The sequence below is a fragment of the Clupea harengus genome, chromosome 13 (genome assembly GCF_900700415.2).
Source record: "Clupea harengus chromosome 13, Ch_v2.0.2, whole genome shotgun sequence".
In the NCBI taxonomy this organism is placed as follows: domain Eukaryota; kingdom Metazoa; phylum Chordata; class Actinopteri; order Clupeiformes; family Clupeidae; genus Clupea; species Clupea harengus.
The window spans coordinates 4,621,742-4,639,182 of NC_045164.1; the positions used below are offsets into that span (position 1 = coordinate 4,621,742).

At 48.5% G+C, this 17,441-nt stretch overlaps 1 protein-coding gene across 2 annotated transcripts in view; it reads left to right on the plus strand.

The window, feature by feature from the left end:
• Nucleotides 1-17,441, plus strand: part of LOC105890963 (collagen alpha-1(XIX) chain) — a 110,172-nt gene that overhangs the window by 36,459 nt on the left and 56,272 nt on the right. For both annotated transcript variants that reach the window (XM_031579222.1, XM_031579221.1), the window contains exon 19: nt 15,955-15,999. In XM_031579222.1, the coding sequence (XP_031435082.1) occupies nt 15,955-15,999 (45 nt within the window). The remainder of the gene's footprint in view (nt 1-15,954; nt 16,000-17,441) is intronic.

Below are 17,441 nucleotides of genomic sequence, written 5' to 3' on the forward strand. Positions count from 1 at the left end.
GAAATTCAATCTCAAATTGATATTAATTGCTGTAATTACGGTCAATTAAAGGTAATTTGTTTTCTCTACAACTTAAAGACGCGTGCTCTAAATAACGTTTCATCCTCTGACTCTCCTTCATACACTTCATTTGCTCGCAGACCTTTTTCAAGAGGACACAAGCAATTACCGTCCGGTGTTATCTCACCGCCGAGAGATACCACGCTGAACCGGCGGCTAACCTGTCGCTACCCCTCTCAACTCCTCGCCCAGTCTAGTGGCCCAGTGGATCCTGCCCCTGCACTCTTAGCCCTATCAGATATGAACAGAGAAATGTGCTAATGATTCGCCAGGAGACTACGCTTGTTACAAAAGAAAAATGGGGTGAAAGAGAGAAACAGAAGAGTTTGACTCGTGTGCGAAACGCCGCGGGCCAGTTGTTGGGTCAGAAGCCATTTTCTCTCGTGCCGGGAGGAGCAGACGGAGCCGCGGCAGCTGGGGAAGAACGATAGCCGAAAGTAAAAGAATACGGGCCCCGCCAGAACGCGAGGGCCCAGCAGCCGTGATATCAGTTTAAGCCCATCCATAATTGATGGGAATCATTGTGTCACGGTGAAGTCATTCCGCCGCGGAACGGCGCTCCGGCTCCAGCTCCGGCTCGCGCGTGGAAACACGCGTCTTCAGGGAGCACGGCGCGTCTCTCTGCGGAGAGATATCAGTGTGCCGGAGCAAGAGCGATGTGTTAAGATTCATGTCGGAGAAACGCATGGCGACACAGAGTTACAGGCGCGCCGCATAACAGCATTCTTCACAGTCATGCCTGGGTTTCTGCAACCCCATAAAAGCTATTATTTTCGCACAGCGTCACACTGAGTGCAATGAGAGGCATTCAGCAGATAGGTACATTTAATCCATGGAACTAATCTAATTGGATTGTACCTAATTCCAGTAAACAAACATGTATGATATAATGAAATTTTAATCAAATCTATCTAAAGTTGTTGAAAGAGCTAATTTTTTATTTATACTTGTTTGTACTCATTATACTTCTCAGGAGAGAACTCTTTACTCAATGACAAGGCCCAAGTTGTTTTTGAAATCCAGATAATGGTGTGATCCGCAGGGCTGTGAGAGTCAGAATGGACTGGGAAAAGTGCCCCTCTGGTGTGGGGTGGGGTGGGATGAGGATGGTAACTCTATCTGACTGAGGTTGTGGCTTGTGGCTGTGTTTATAGTGGACTGCTAGCCTCCTATGCAGAATGACATGACTGCTCACTAGCAGCTGTGTGTGTGTGTGTGTGTGTGTGTGTGTGTGTGTGTGTGTGTGTGTGTGTGTGTGTGTGTGTGTGTGTGTGAGTGTGTCTGTACGCCCATGAGACTAGCAGCTCACACATGTCTCTTTCTTTTTTTTTTTCTCACTGTGGGTTCTGTCTCTCTTTCCCTCCCTCTCTCTCTCTCTTTCTCTCTCTCTCTCTCTTTCTCTCTCTCACACACACACACACACACACACACACACACACCCTTTGTCTTGTGCTTATCCTTTGTCACTCTCCTCTGCTCCCACACTGACATATGTCCTCCACTCCGTCCCCTCATCAGACATCCTGTTACCCCCTTCAGTACAGAGTGGGATGTTGGGGACAGACGCGTCTCCCGTCTCGTCTTACATCTCAGCACAGCTACACACACTGAGACACTTACGCCCTAGAGTGACCATACACACACATATACATACACACACAAATTATGATGTGGAAAGGGTTTTATTTCAACACACAGAGACACACACATACACACACACACACACACACACACACACACACACACACACACCCCACTGTGTAATTTCCTGCGGGCGCGCTGCATGTAGACAAGGTCTGTCCAAGGTCATAGCGAGGTGTGGCTTCTCACACAGAGTGACAAAGTCATCCTCGTGTCCTCTGCAGCCCGCTCACTTTTCAGGCAACCTGATATCATTCACCCTCAAAGCTCTTTCTGCTCATAAAGAAACCCCCCCACCCACCCACCCAGTTGATTATCGAGCTAAATCTGATTCGCAACAGCGTCACAGCTGTTCTAACTTGGTTTGGAGCCACTTTCACCTGCACTTCTGCCTCTGCGGAAGAAAAGGGAAAAAAAGAGAGAAAATGCCTGATGTGATTTGATTCACCTCGCTTCGATTGTGGCAGTCAGACAGCAGTCATTGTCACCCACTGACAGTATCGAGTCTGTTAAATTTAGGAGAGGCAGTTTAGCGCTGGAGATTAGTGGAAGACTTACGGCTGGCGGTGGCGGCGGCGGCGGCTGCGACGGTGGAGGTGGGGTGTGTAGCCGACAGCCAGGTTTTCTGTGCACTTCTATGCAGGTCAAAAGAACCTGGCTTGATATTTGCACATATGCCACTGACCTCCAGCCCAGCACCTGTAGCGTAGGGTTATTATCCAAATGGCCTCCCGTTGATATTCCCCCATTACTGTCAAGACCTCATGGAGGAAGAGGGCACGGTATTATTTATAGCACACACACCGTGTCTGCTGTTACAAAAAAATTATAAAAAAACAACAACATTTAAATGCGCCATTACCTCGTTACGGTTACCTGCTTCAAGAGGTTCTAACTGGAGTGTGAAAATGGACATATTTCATAACAGTAAACATCTGATGTGATCCATGGGAGGAAGGAATATCCGTCAGGAGCAGAAGCCATGGATGACTGGCCGGCATGACATTCTTGGGGGGTGGGGTGGGGGGGGGGGGGGGCAGTTTTCTATCCACAAGGTTTCGAGAAAGTGCGCCCCCCTTTCTCAATCTGCCACGTCGGCACGGACGTTGACGTCATTGCTTTGCTGAAAGTTTCACTCCGCTTTTGCCTCCCTTTTGTCCCGTGACCCTGAGTCTTACTGGCGTGCGCACGCTACTTGGGTTATTTACAATGCACTCCGGCTGCCCGGTAAAGAGAGAGAGAGAGGGAGAGAGAGAGAGAGAGAGAGAGAGAGAGAGAAGGGAAATAGGAGAAAGGAAGGACGCTGCGTCCTTTAAAAATTGCTGCGGCTGCCCTTGCATTGGTGGTGTGCTCTGCCACACCTCAAGCTGACCTCTCGTGTGAGGGGGTCACGGATGGATCAGCAGCGATCAGCATGGGGGCGTTCAGGGAAACATTAGATGATCGTTCCTCATCTCCGGCATATGCAGATAACCATTTGCTCTTATCGGCATGTGGACGGTGTAATCCGTGACTAATGCTCCGGGTTGCCGCAGGCGGGTGATGGGATAGGCCGACCCTGCCCGAGCGGAGGACATCGGCGGTGGCCACGGCGACCAGAGCGACAGTGGGGGAATTTACGGGGTCAGCAGATCTCACAGCTGAGATTTTACGGTCAGATTTACACTTCACCCTCGGCCCTGCACCACTGACAGTGAGGAGAAGAGAGGGTGTGTTTTGTGTGTGTGTGGAGCCTTTGTGGAACGGAGGGGGACTACAGTTTAAATTACAGCGTCCCGCTGCTGGCTGAGAGGGTGACCTGGGGAATATGCTGTGGCACCTGGAAAATGCCGGAAGGCGCATACCTCGCCCAGCTCAAACGGCTTTGAGAAGTAACCTTTCTCAGCACAGCACAGTGGGCACAAAGAGAAAGAGAGAGAGAGAGAGAGAAAGGGAGAGAGAGCTCTTCACCAATAATACTTCTGGTTTTGACTCATCTGTAGGGGAATAAGAGGCAGGAGGGGTGTTTGTGTGTGTGTGTGTGTGTGTGTGTGTGTGTTTGTGGGTATTGGGGTGTGGATGTGTGTGTGGGGGAGTAGGGTGTGGGGTGTGGGGTGTGGGGTGTGCGGAGGCGTAGCACAGATGTGCAAGGCTATGATTTATCTGTCTGTCAGAGCCTGGTCCCTGTGAGCCTCCCTAAAGCAGAACCCAAGCTCGTCCTCAATAAACACACGTTAAGCGGCCAATTAATTACAGGGGCTCATATTAGGGGCAAGACCTTGAGAGGGCTACGCTTCTGATTGCACATTGTTCACCCGCTGAATAGAGGGCTTTCAGGTGTGTCTATATGTGTTTGTGTGTGTGTGCTGGCCTCCTGTGTTAGGCTGTGTTGTGTGTGTTTGTGGGGAGTGTGTGTATGAGTATGTGTATGCGTGTGTGTGTGTGTGTTTGTGTGTGTGTGTGTTAGTGTATGTGTGGGTGGGTGTGTGTGTGTGTGTGTGTCCAGTATGCATATTGAACATTTGTGTGTTTTTAGTGTATGTTTTTGTGTGCGTCTGTGTTTTAACCTGTGTGTAGATGTTCCGGTGTGTATGTTTTGTGTGGGTGTTTAGAAAGTGACTTTGTGTGTGGGTGTGTGTGTGTATGTGACTGTGTGTGTGTGTGTGTGTGTGTGTGTGTGTGTGTGTGTGTGTGTGTGTGTATGTTAAAGGGTGCTGATGTGAAATGACTCACTCGGTAATGCTGAGCAGGGCTAATGTAGGTCAATGCATTTGTGCTTACACCAGGAGCACGGCTCGGGTCCTTGTTCGCAGACGCTCACACACGCTCACACACACTCACACACGCTCACACACGCTCACACACACTCACACACGCTCACACACTCTCACACACGCTCACACACTCTCACAGTCCAAAACGTCCCTAGGGACGTGGCTTCACATAACATGGAGGACGTCAAGCAGCGACTACGAGTACAAGGACTTGAAAAGAAAAAAAAAAGAGAGAAAACTCCACAAGACCCGGGGGTCTGTGTGTCAGATCAGCCTGGCACGGACTCCCTGAGGCTAAAGCCTAATAGATGTAGTGTTCAGCTGGAGCCTTGCATGTGTCTGCAGTATGGATAGGAGGCACCGGGGGCTGGGGGCAGGTCAAGAGGCACAGGGTCCCACGGCCCTGCCTCAGGTCGGCCAGGGTAACAAAACCTTTAGACAGGTCGCCACTCCGCTCTTCAAGGTTCCAAGCAGACACAACTGCAACCAAAATAGATTTCGAAACAGAGAAGGGACCGGGTGTGTAGCTCTCGAATGTCCACCTGCCCACCAACTCCCCACCCCCAATGCTATCACCTCCCAAGCATCTCCATTTTTCTGTTTCTCTCTTGTTGTTGTTGTTGTTGTTGTTGTTTAGTATTGCATGGGGGGAGGGTAAGAGGGAGCAAAGCAGGAGAGCCTGTTTACCTGTTTCCCCTGTGGTGCGTTTCTTCTCTGCTGCTTTCTGTTTTTCTCCGGGTGTGTGTGTGTGTGTGTGTGTGTGTGTGTGTGTGTGTATTGTCTGTGTGTGTGCCAAAGACATAGCGGTGGGTGGGTAAGGTGGCGGTGGCAGGCAGGGCAAGCGCCACAACTGAGAGCAATGTGGGTCACCTCTCCTCGCTCAGAGCAAACACACACGCACACACACACACACACACACACATACACACACACACACACACACACACACACACACACACACACACACACACACATTCACACACATGCACACGCGCGCATACACACGGCCTCCACTCTTTTGCTCCTCTCTTCAGCCTTCCACTACATCACATCCGTTTACATCTGAGTCTGTGCCAACAACCCGTCCTGCGCTAGCATCACCTCAGGCAGGCACTGGACTGGCATCCTCTACAGTTGCGAGATGTTTACCCACCCTAGCTCCTTTGACAAAAAACCAAGGTAATAGCAATCGTGTCGTCACCGACTGAAGCGAGGTGGGTTTTTTCACCGGAGGGGAGAATGTCCTGAACTCTTTGGCTGGGGCGGTTATCTCCGTCACGCAGAGCGAAGCACAGGAGAGGAGGAGAGAGGAGGAGAGAGGAGGAGAGAGCTGGAAGAGCTCCCAGCTGGCTGCAGCCAACCACACAGGTTGATGTAAGAGGGCAGAATCCAGTTCTCCTCACACGCGCTTCCAGATGAGACCACACCATGAAATGAGTGAACGCTGGAACCAATCGTGACATCCATTAGCAGCCGGAAGCCCACTCTGAGCCTCTGGTGAAACTCGGTGGGAGAGCGTGTTCCGATGTCACCGAGTTTGGGCTTGAGATGGGCATGTGCATCCCTCTGGCCTTGCGAGTGTAAAAGGGAAGCGGGTACTTAAACGGAGGTTCATTGCCGCTCGCCCACATAAAAATGCAGATTCATTAATGGCATTAGCACTCTGTAGAGTTCTCATCAGCTGTTAAAGTCAATTAGCTCTTAAAGTCCATCGAAGGAGATCTGCAAGACTCTGGACCTGGAGGAGTGAGAGAGAGAGAGAGAGGGAGGGAGGGAGGGAGAGAGAGAAAAGAGAGAAGAGAGAGAAGACGAGAGAGAGAGGCATTCTCTTCCCTCTGCCTCAGAAGAGGGTTAAGCTCAGCTTAGGTTTTCATGTAGTCTTTTTCTTTTCATAATAGTTTTGTGCATTGTATGTGTAGAAATAGCCTGCATTGTAGCAGATTCTCTTCTTTCTCTCTTTGTCTCTCTCTCTCCCTCTATCTTACCCCCCCACACACACACACACACACTCTTACATATACACACACTCACATACACACAATCTGCACATGGAAAAGCAAATCATACTTTGCAAATATGTCCACCGTGAAACTTTTTCCCCCAGAATTCCTCCAAAGATATTTATTTTTGGACTCAAGCCAGCATATTTATGCACTACCGACGTATGCCAGCCTCTCCTTGGCTCCGTTTTTTTCTCCATGCCACCTTTCCTCCGTTTCCTCCTCCTGCAAGCACTACGTCTCCAAACATGAAACAAGTTCGCCACCTAGTGGTTGACAAAAAAGCCCCCGGTAAATCTCTTGTTCAGAGCCGGCGATGATTGAGATTGGGGCAGGGAATAAAAGGCTTTGTGGAAGGGTTAAACATCGGCCATTTTGGTCGCATCGACGTGCTCCTGAGTGTCAGTCAGTCTGAATAATCAGACTTTTTTCTTTCTTTCGGGGCGTTGAAGAGTTGGTGAGTGCCTAGGGTGACACCAGGGGCACGAGGAGAGAGAGAAGAAGCTAAGCTGTGTTTTGAGAGGCTGCCAGGCAGCTGTCGGCTTTAGCGGTTTTCTCCCTGCCCCGGCCGCTGCTCTTCAACCCCCCCCAACCACCACCCCCCTCCCCTGGTAAACAACTGGAACAAATCCTGTTTTATTGAGGCTTCTCCAAGATACAGCAGGGCTCGCTGCGAGCTCCGAGGTTTGGCTTTTTCACGGGGGTGTAGGATGGGGGGTGTTGAGTGCTGAGAGGGAATGTGGCACTCAGCGCAAAGGCAGGCAGGAATGGTGGAATGCTTCTCACCCCCCTCCCACCATCCATCCAGCACTGCCACCTGCAGCCTCCTCCACCAACCCCATCCACCCCAATGCCATCCACCCTTTTCAAAATGTGATCTATTAAGCATGACCTGCAGCCTGCTGCGATTTCTCAAAGAGATGTGAAAAATCAATGGCGCCCAGGTACAGCTGATCTGCTCTGCCTCACCTTGGCTCTCCTCCTCTCTGCTTGCAGGAATGTTGATAAGAACCAAGTCTGCTGGCATTTAGAGATGATAGCTGAGTTTTTTTTTTCCACTAAATCTATTGTTCCTTTTCTGGAAATGAGTAGATGGTGAGGAAAATAGAAAATGAGAGATGAGTCACCTCGTGTTAACTTCGTTTTTGGATCCATTAGTCCTTTTCTGGTCTTTTAAATGCTTCACAAAGAGTTGGTCTAATAGCCTAAGTCAGAATTGTTTGGTGAATCAAGCAGGGTATTGCTCCACTGTGCTTTTCTCTTTCTATTTTCCGGTTTATTTCTGAATAACCGAAGTGTCACATTGTCAAAGAAGTGTGAATTCTGTTTGCAGGTTGGGAGACTGCGATTCGTGTTTGGGTAAACCCGCCGGAGTGTGGAAAAAATTTGAGATCCCTCCCTCGAGTGCTCCCCTCAGAAAGTTTTGCTGCGTGCCAAGCAAAAAAGTTGTGTGTGAAGGATGCGGAAAACATCTGCACGGGGGAGAAGGGATGACATTTCGGAATTAATCTTAATTATTGCAATTAATTAGCAATGTTTGCATGCTGCCGGTAGACAGTTAGGGTAATTGCCGGAGTCAGGGAATAATGACTGCTCTGATAGGAAAGGTTAGCGTCTCACCGAATGGATTTTCGGACCGAGAGGATCCAAGACGTCTGTTTTGTATACGTTGTCTCTCTGCGGTGATGCCTTCCCTCTTTTGTCACTGAAAGGCCACACACACACAGGCGTGAGCCCCAGCCAGGGAATAGATATAAAGGTGTGAAGATGCAGAGCGGAAGATTCTGTGTCTTTCTTATGCTAACATCAAACAGAGGTGGGAGAGAAGCAGTGTGTCATGAGCGCACTGGATTCAAAAGATATCACTGTGTTCTTATGACTTATCTTATGTGTCTCACGGCTCTCGTGGCTCTGGATGTGTTGGCTGGTGTTTCCTACTGTAGTGTCAGTGCTGCTTTATATGCAGCATCTAAAAAGGGCCCAGTGTGGTTTCTCCTGGCGCCTCTGCGGTGTGTTTTGTCCTCAAGACTGTCCCAATTCTGTGGAATAAAATTAATCTTTTTTTTTGTTCCAAGTGGCAAATGACTTGTGAATGACTTCTCTCATTGGTGTGAGGATTGGCTGGGGTAATGGTGGAGTTTTCAAGCAGAGGGGGCCACGGGCTGCTGATGCTATTCAGCTTTTTTCCATCTCCATCTCCTCCAGTTTCTCTGGCACTTTTGGCTGGAGTCTGCCGGTGTGGCCACTCTTCAAATGCTCCTGCTGTTCTTATTTTCCCTGCCGAGCCTGTCGCTCGCTCTCCCGTCTGCTAAAATCTCAGAGACCTAACAGTGAGGAAGGGCAATCTTCTGGCAATTTTCTGTCCTGCTCATGCTGTCAGTGTCATCGTGCAATTTAGCGAGGGCAAGGCTTTCTTTCTTTCTGCTTTTCTGCTGCTGAAAAAAAAAACATCGGTGCTCCATTCGGAACATCTCATTGGACTCAGGTCCCAAGCTCAGTGAGGGGGCGTAACTGTCATTATGTGTGCGGGGGATAAGATAGCTGTGTTTGTGACTCAAGACCCCCCTGGGTCTGGGTTTCGTGGTGAAATTGGAGAGCTGTCCATCCTTCAAATGGGGCCCATGGGCTGCAGTTCGAAGTAACGAGCAAACGTTGTGCAAACGCTGTTGAAATCAACGATCTGACCCTGAAGGAGTAGCACTTGGCAGATTCTTAAAGCTGTTTTGTGTGCTTTACAGAGCTTTACAGAGTTTGATCAGGCGTTTATGGAGTGGCGTAAGATAAATGATGGTGGTGATAATAAAGAGGATACTTCAGAGTTGGTAATTACAAGCTAATTATGTTAAACATCAGATAAATACTGACCAGATTAGTGGAGAGATTTATGCTGTTTTTCAAGCTGATGTAGGCCGGTGTGTGTGTGTGTGTGTGTGTGTGTGTGTGTGTTTATGATTTCTGGGATGGGACAGGGAGCTGTTACATGCCAGTGTGCACATGCCTGCCCCTCTGTGGGGGATGAGATGGGTTTTAATGGCGCACATTACACACAGCTCCTCTGGCTTATCGGCTGACCCCGCCTGACAGGGGAAGTGTGCGTCTGGCGGATTACTGGAGCTTTTGAAATGCTCTATCTCCTCTAATGTCACCAAAGCAGCCTCCATCCTCCCTTCCCCTCCCCTCCGCCTCCGCCTTCGCCCCCCCCACTGCAACCCTGCTGGCCCACTCAGCCTCACCTCATCCCCCATGTCCACCCCTGCCACCAGTCCCTCCATTCTCCCCATTTGAACCAGCGCTGACCCCTCTGACCCCCCTCCACCAGTCTTGAGTGGAACTGTTGACATTTGTGTGCAGGATTATGACCGGGGCTCACAAGGTGCAGTGTGTGGGATCCGTCTTGTTTATTTGCTCTTTGGACCTTAGCGGAAGGATGCGACATGGGAACACTTCTCTCGTTCCGATGGCCAGCGTGCCAACCTGTCTCAGCTTACGCCACACACACATACTAGGGTGGGGGTAGGGTGTGTGTGTGTGTGTGTGTGTGTGTGTGTGTGAGAATGTGTGGGTGTGTGTCCACAGGCCTGCAGACAAGAGACTTGATTGGATCAGAGCGGGGTATGGTTGCGGGGTGCTGGGGGCTAGAGAGGTTGGCAACCAGCGCTGTAGGACATCTCCGATTTTAAGAGCCATGGGACTGGCTGCGTTCACTTCCGTCCCCAGGGTATCGAGTTTGCCTGAATTGGCACTATTAGTGCACTGGCAGGATAAAGTGTTAATGTGCTGAAGGGCTGAGCCGCTGCCTGATGCCTGCTGCTTCCATGCCTCTGCTGAAGAGGCCAGCTCCAGCCAGCCCTTTCCTCCTTTCCTCCCGACTCCTGAAAGCTCCTCTGCAGTGATCTTGCATCATTTCCTCCTTAGATGGGCACCCACACACCATACACACGCGCATGTATGTTACGAGCAAGCTCACACAGACATGCACTGTGGACACACATACCATCACACACACACAACAAAGCAAAAGCACGATGACACGCAAACCGCACACACATACACAGACAGACACACACAGACAAACTCACACACACACACACACACACACACTCATACACACCCCACGTGCGCACACATCTACCCACACATGTACGCGCAAACTCACACACTGTGCACACACACAGTCACATACACACACACACACGCACACACACACACACGCACACACTCATACACACCCCACGTGTGCACACATCTACCCACACATGTACGCGCAAAATCACACACTGTGCACACACACACAGTCACATACACACACACACACACACACACACACACACACACACACACACACACAGAGTGAGCCTTCCCCAGCTGCAGCCTCACTCTGATCTGCTGCAATGACCTGAAGGAAGGCTTCCCACCGCAGCGCTCAAATAATAATCAAGAGCACGGATGTTGTCAAATTTATAGGACACCCAGCGTTGCATAGCAACCGAGATTGGCCGCGGTGCTCCTGCGAGCGGGGTAGCGGGGGTGCGCAGAGCACTGGTAGAGCTCTTAAGTTGTTGACGGGGAAAGTGCAGCAAAAATCTACAAAAGTGTGTGTTTTCCTCGCACCATCAAGCTGTTATCTCTTTTTTTTAGCTAAGGGAGAGAAACGCTGCCCGTGCTGTTAGTGCTGTAAGTGTGCACACGCAAGGCTTTTAGTGGGGGTGGTGTACTGCGTAATTCCATTATCAGTGGCAGGCGCCTGGAAATACCACATGATGACATCTGCTCACTATATTACTGGAGACAATTTATTTGTTTGTGAGATAATCTTACTGTAAAACTATGCTATGCATCATACTTTTTGATGTTCAGTAATATGACAGACTTTGGTGGTCTAAACATGGCAGTAAAGGGTGATAGAGTCTGGGCGAAAAGCAGGAAAAACAATTGCGTGTCAAAGGAAACAGCTATATCAGATCCATAGATGCTCCAGTCCATACCATACCAAGTGGATTACTCATACTCAAGTGGTGCCTTGAGAAATGGATCTGCCCTCAACAGCCCAGACACTCTGGAAAATGGAACACCTTCACACAGCCAATGTGCTCCTTCAGTGTGTTCCTTCAGTCTAATCTGATCAATTGATGCCTTAGTTTTACTCTTTTATTTTGTATTTCTAGTTATTGCTTTCAACCGATTTGGGCTAATGTATTGTAACTGATCAGCTTTTACGTATTTGTAATAATATATATAATAATAATAACAATTAAAAGAAACGCATTTCTTAATAATATATCTGACTGCCAGCCAATACTGCTTTTAAAGCATGGTCCAGCTTTCATAGAATGTGACAGACTACTCCATTGTTTGTCTCAAGCTGTTCCTCCCTTAGTCGTGTCGAACATTGCCAAGAATCCAGAGACTTGTTTTGAACCCAGTTGTCTCATTACTGTAAGAACTATGCAAAACATTGGCAAGTACTCCCGAAGTCTGTCGGCCTCATGTTCTGTACCGAGAGTTTCATGTGTTGCGGTGAGGTCGAGACGCCACAAAAAGTCTGATTAAGGCACAATTTAACCATAATTAAGAAGTCACAGAGACAGCCTGTTTTCTCACTGGGGTCTTAGAGTCGCCTCTGCTGGTTTATGACAGATATTTCTGTTATAGTTACTCTCCATTTTTAGACTAATGGGCCTATTGGTTTTTCCTCCATTCTTTCAGACTAACTGCGCACTGTAATTATCTCACCAAGGAATATTTGCCCTCCACATAATGTATATGTTTTAGAAATCAGAAGAGAAATGCGTAATGACAGTGTGCGATGGTTCAAATGGAAATAACCAAGCGCAGCACTTTGACAGCGAGTATTTACTCCCTTTTCTTTTTCTAATGGCAGACAGACAAATCAATAGAAAAGAACAGCACAGAATCGAATAGAATGGGATAGAATAGATATAGACAGATCCATAGAGAAGAGTGTGCAGTGAGGGTCACAATGTGTTTTAAGGGCAGAAAAAAGGGGAGATAATTCAAGAATGCATAATTCATGGCTTGTTTGGAATAATATGGTATGAAATATTCATGGGTGAAAATGACTTATCTGGCCGCGGTCTGCTTTGGATTGGGGGAGTAAAGGGCCGGGGCAGAGGCTAAAGCCGGAACAAACAAGATGGCTCTCGATGACGCAGTGCACGATTAGAGCAAGGTGCAGTCTAATCACCCTCTTTTGCAACCCAGCTTTGATTAAGTGAAAAGATGCAACTGGAGGATGCTCCATAGTTATTTATCCTGTATGGCTCCCTCTTTCTTGGCTCTCTCTCTCTCTCTCTCTCTCTCTCTCTTTCTCTCTCTTTCTTTCCCTCTCTGGCTCATTCCCACTCTCTGTCTCTCTCTCTGTCTCTCTCACTGTCTCTCTCTCTATGTCTTTCTACCTCTTTCTGCATTTTGGAGCCCAGATAGAGCGTGTGATAGAATCTAGTTGTTAAAAATCATCAAAGGTGGTCGATTTTTGAGAAGAGAGGCTGTTTCTATGGTAATTGAGTCGTGCCTCATCAGGCACATGCTCGCACTGTTGACGGGGGAGAGAAAAAGAAAGACAGGAGCTCTGAAGCATTTTTTATTTAATTTTTTTAAATATCATATGCTGCTGAAAGGCTCTCCGACACTCCAGTCCCACCGCCATGGTTTTCAGGCTGAGACCGTGTCTATTGTTTTGTCAACAGAGGAACGCTCATGAGGGGGAACAGCGTGAAAAGAAAGGAACTTCAAACGGCATCTGATCCGACTCAGGGAGCGGGTTAATCCCACTGTCGAGACACACCCCAAACCATTCGCTCATCATTAAGGGCAATGTTTACTTCACTTCCTCGTTTGATAGCTTGAACAACTTCCCTCGGCTCGTACTCACACAGGCACGCATGTGCACACGCACATATTAACGCACACACATGCACGCACACACACAAACATGCACGCACACACACACACACACACACACACACACACACACACACAAACACGCACCCACACTCACACTCTAACACACACACACACACACACACACACACACACACACACGCACACACACACAGACACAGACATCCACAACCTCACAAGGATGCACACAAGTGCACAACAGACCGCCTACATACAGACTCTGCCACACACACACAAAACCTGCATCTCATGAGCTACTACCCATGTTGGCCTATGTATGTAGTATGAAACCTTCAAGGACAAACACACACATGTTGAAACTCATTGCTAGTATTACATAAGCACAGTAATACAAGAGATGTGCTCAAAAACATACATGTTCTCTCTCTCGCTCTCTCGCTCTCTCGCTCTCTCCCTCCCTCTTTCTCTCTCTTTCTCTCTCTCTCTCTCTCTCTCTCTCTCTCTCTGTCTCCCTCTCGTATACACACAAACACACACATACAGTGGCGTAATTAAAAGTGGCCCTGTTCTCTCCAGAAGCAGTTCTTCTCCTTCTCTGGGAAACGTGGCAACCCAGCCAAACCCCTACAAAATCAAAGCCTATGGAAATGTGATGTCAAAGGACACGCAGGGAGCCGGCTGCCTTTATCTGAGCCGCTGCCAGTCTTTTTCATCCGCCAGCATGCAGCCCCCGCCAATCCATCCCCCCAAACCCGACCATCGATATCTGCAAACACTGCCTCGGCACACAGACAAGGCCGTTTTTATGTCTTGGACTCATCTGATGCCGTCAGTATGCTGAATGAAACACTTGAAAGTGTTCCGGCACTCATTGTTGGAATTCTGTGCTCTGTTTTGTTTGAGTGGGGCATTCGCTATAATTTGAGAATGAATGGGTGCCGTTCAAAGCCCTCCTTCGGGCAGCTCCCCCCCCCACCCCCACAGCCACTGCTGTCTATAAGGCTCGCCGGTGTCATGTGGCGGGTGTTATCTCACCCGTATCTGCATTTTAAACAGGCACAAGGGGAAAAAAAACATAAATAATAGAAAGTTGTTATCATGTGTAAATGGCACGTCAGTCTTCGGCGACATACTGTACAGACACCGCTTTAATGACTGTGATTACGGTTATGAATGACCTGCTCTATCTGCCTATTTGCTGTGCGCGCGCGCGCTGGTGTGCCGCTGGCCTGGGGTTGTTTGTCACAGCGCCGCGGGCTTGATTGATGTGGCCGGGGACAGACGCAGCTGGGTGGGAGGCGATAAACCAGAGGGGTAAGAAAGGAGTGGTGCACCACACAGGGCAGGGCAATTAAGCTGTTTTCTCACTGTTAATTAAAAGCAAATTAACCAATGCGACAAGAGGAGCTGCATGGCCCCTAATTGCTGGCAGCATCAGAGCCTAGCAGTCAGATCCGGTGCTGGACCTGTTGCTGTTTCTCACTTTCTCTCTCTCTCTCTTTCTCTCTCTCTCTCTTTCTCTCTCATTGTCTGTGTGTGTGTGTCTACTGTCCTTCGCTTTCTCCGTCTTTGTCAGGGTCCAATCCTCGAGCTCTTCTTCTTTGTGGTCTCTTTGTTGTCTCCTTGTTTCTGTATCTCTCCATCTGGCTAGAGATATGTCAACATTTTTGTCTATATTTCTATGTATTAACCATAATTTATCCATGTATTTCAATGTATTGTTCGATTTAGGTGAAATCTGATGTTTTTTCCCAGAAATTCTTTTGTATTGCATTGTGTTTCTTAACTGAAATGAATGTAAAGTATCTCCGAAGACTTAACTCCCAGGTGTTGTTGGATCAGGATTTCAGAATTCCAGAATTGATGTAGTTACAAATTAAATAGAACTGTGTCGGAAATCAGACAGTCAGGAGTAGAGGTGTTGTTCAGTCTCTTGCCAAGATCCCTCCCGAAGGCTGTCCTTGGATGTCCACACTATTATACTACAACAAAAGGTGTAAATCAGACAAAGAAACAGATGCACATAGCTGAATAAATAAAAAAACAACCATGTTAGGGTAGAGACCCACACAACCTTGGATTATGACAGAAGTTTATAGTCTCACAAGGCAACTCGCAACTAACACAGACCATACAAAGATAGGCAGGCTCCAGTTCTTTCCTTAAGGCAGGGGTTCAGAAACCAGTCGAAGAGGCTCCTTAGCATGACCTTATGACCTCTTTAACCATTAATTCAACTCAGTGTGAGAACAACACGTGTGTGTAACAAGTTTAGTCTTCACACTGGCCTAGCAGCATGTTCATGATGAGGTAGAAATCTCCACTGCCACACACAGTTGTTCCCTCGAAGGAAATCACATTAATATAAATATTTATGCTGAAATTTACTACAATATCTATCTACCTGTCTATCTATTATCTGTCTACCTGAATCATTCCATATATTTCAATATGTCTCTCTCTTTATCTGACTCTCTCTCTCTCTCTCTCTCTCTCTCTCTCTCTCTCTCTCTCTCCCTATCTATACCTATCTACGAATATGTGCCAGTGGTTATTTGTCTACCTAAATCATTTCATTGTATTTCATGTATTTCATTATATCGCTCTCTCTCCTGCAGGGCCGTCGAGGAAAACCAGGAGATCCTGGAAAGCCAGGGCCACCTGTAAGTATGAAATTCTGTGATACCCCCCAACACACACACACACACACACACACACACACACACACACACACACCACCGTAACCCCCCCCACACACACACACACCAAATGTGTTTCACTGACAGCTCCTCTGCAGCTTCTCTGTGCCGTGTTCCAGTCAGACTCTACCCTGCTCCTCCTCCCCCCCGTCCTCCCGCAGTGGTCTTCCCACAACTCCCTTTCTCCTGCGTAGATCCAATCCATAAACTCCCAGCAGGCTTCTCCCCGCAAGCCAACAAACACATAGATTCACCTGCTGCTGGATATTTAAAACCAGAACCGTATAGTTTCGTGCCTGTGGGTGGGTTTCTCTCCACACGGGCCTGCCTCCATCTGCCTCAAGCCGAGGGGAGAAAGGTTATGGGTTTACCGCAAGCACACATTAGGAACGCAGGCCCCCCCCCCCCCCGACACTGACGGCCCAGCCGTGGCAGGTAACGCACGCCACCGTTAATGATAAACCTGCTCGTAATAAGCTGTGTCAACCCTCGCAGTGCTGTTTCATTACAGGCCCTATCGCAATGCAGATATTCCCTGTCAGTGATTGGGCTGCTGTCGCGCATTAAGCGTCTGTTTGGGGAATTAGTGGTCGCAGATCGATCTCCCTGGTTCATCCATCAACTGTTGCGTGGCACACAATTAAATTACTTTTTGTGTGTGTGAAACTCGGGGGGGCATATTAAGAGCACTGTCATGCACAGAGGTTATTGATGGGTATTATGAATCCGCCCAAAAGGCCTAGTTTACTTTTTGAAATATGGTCCGCCCGTCAGGAGGCCTCCAATAATCAATAAGACAAATGCGTAAACCCCCGCCAACCCCCCCCCCCGCGGTGGAGACGTGCGGAGCTCATTTCACCCCCGTCCTGACGATCCAGAGATCAAACACCTAATCCCCTCAGCCTCCACACTCACACCTACCCAGCCACACACACACACACACATGCGAGCGCACACGCACATCACCTGGAATGTGACTCATACGTGTTTATTGATCCAAATTAACACAGTCGTGTCCTAATCCTTCAGACTCTACAAGATTTACAGTTATCCTCATGCTTCACTGCCTGGCTTTACATTTTTTTGTTAATGAGAAATATTTCTCTTCTCTCTCTCTCTCTCTCTCTCTCTCTCTTTCTCTCTATCTTTCTCTTTCTCTATTTTTTTTTTTAATGATTCATCAAGCGCGGTCGCCAGCCTCGGTAGGCTCCAATTATCCGAGGCGCAGTCCAGGAACTGACCATTAGGCTTCTCCCACATGACTCGGGCTGCTGTCTGCTGCCTTAATAACTCATAACGTCGTAGGACACCAAGAGGGTGATGTGGAGGGACGGAGGGATGGAGGGAGGGAGGGAGGGCATGAGGAGAGGAGCGAGTAGGAGGAGGGTGACATTTGTAAATGGCAG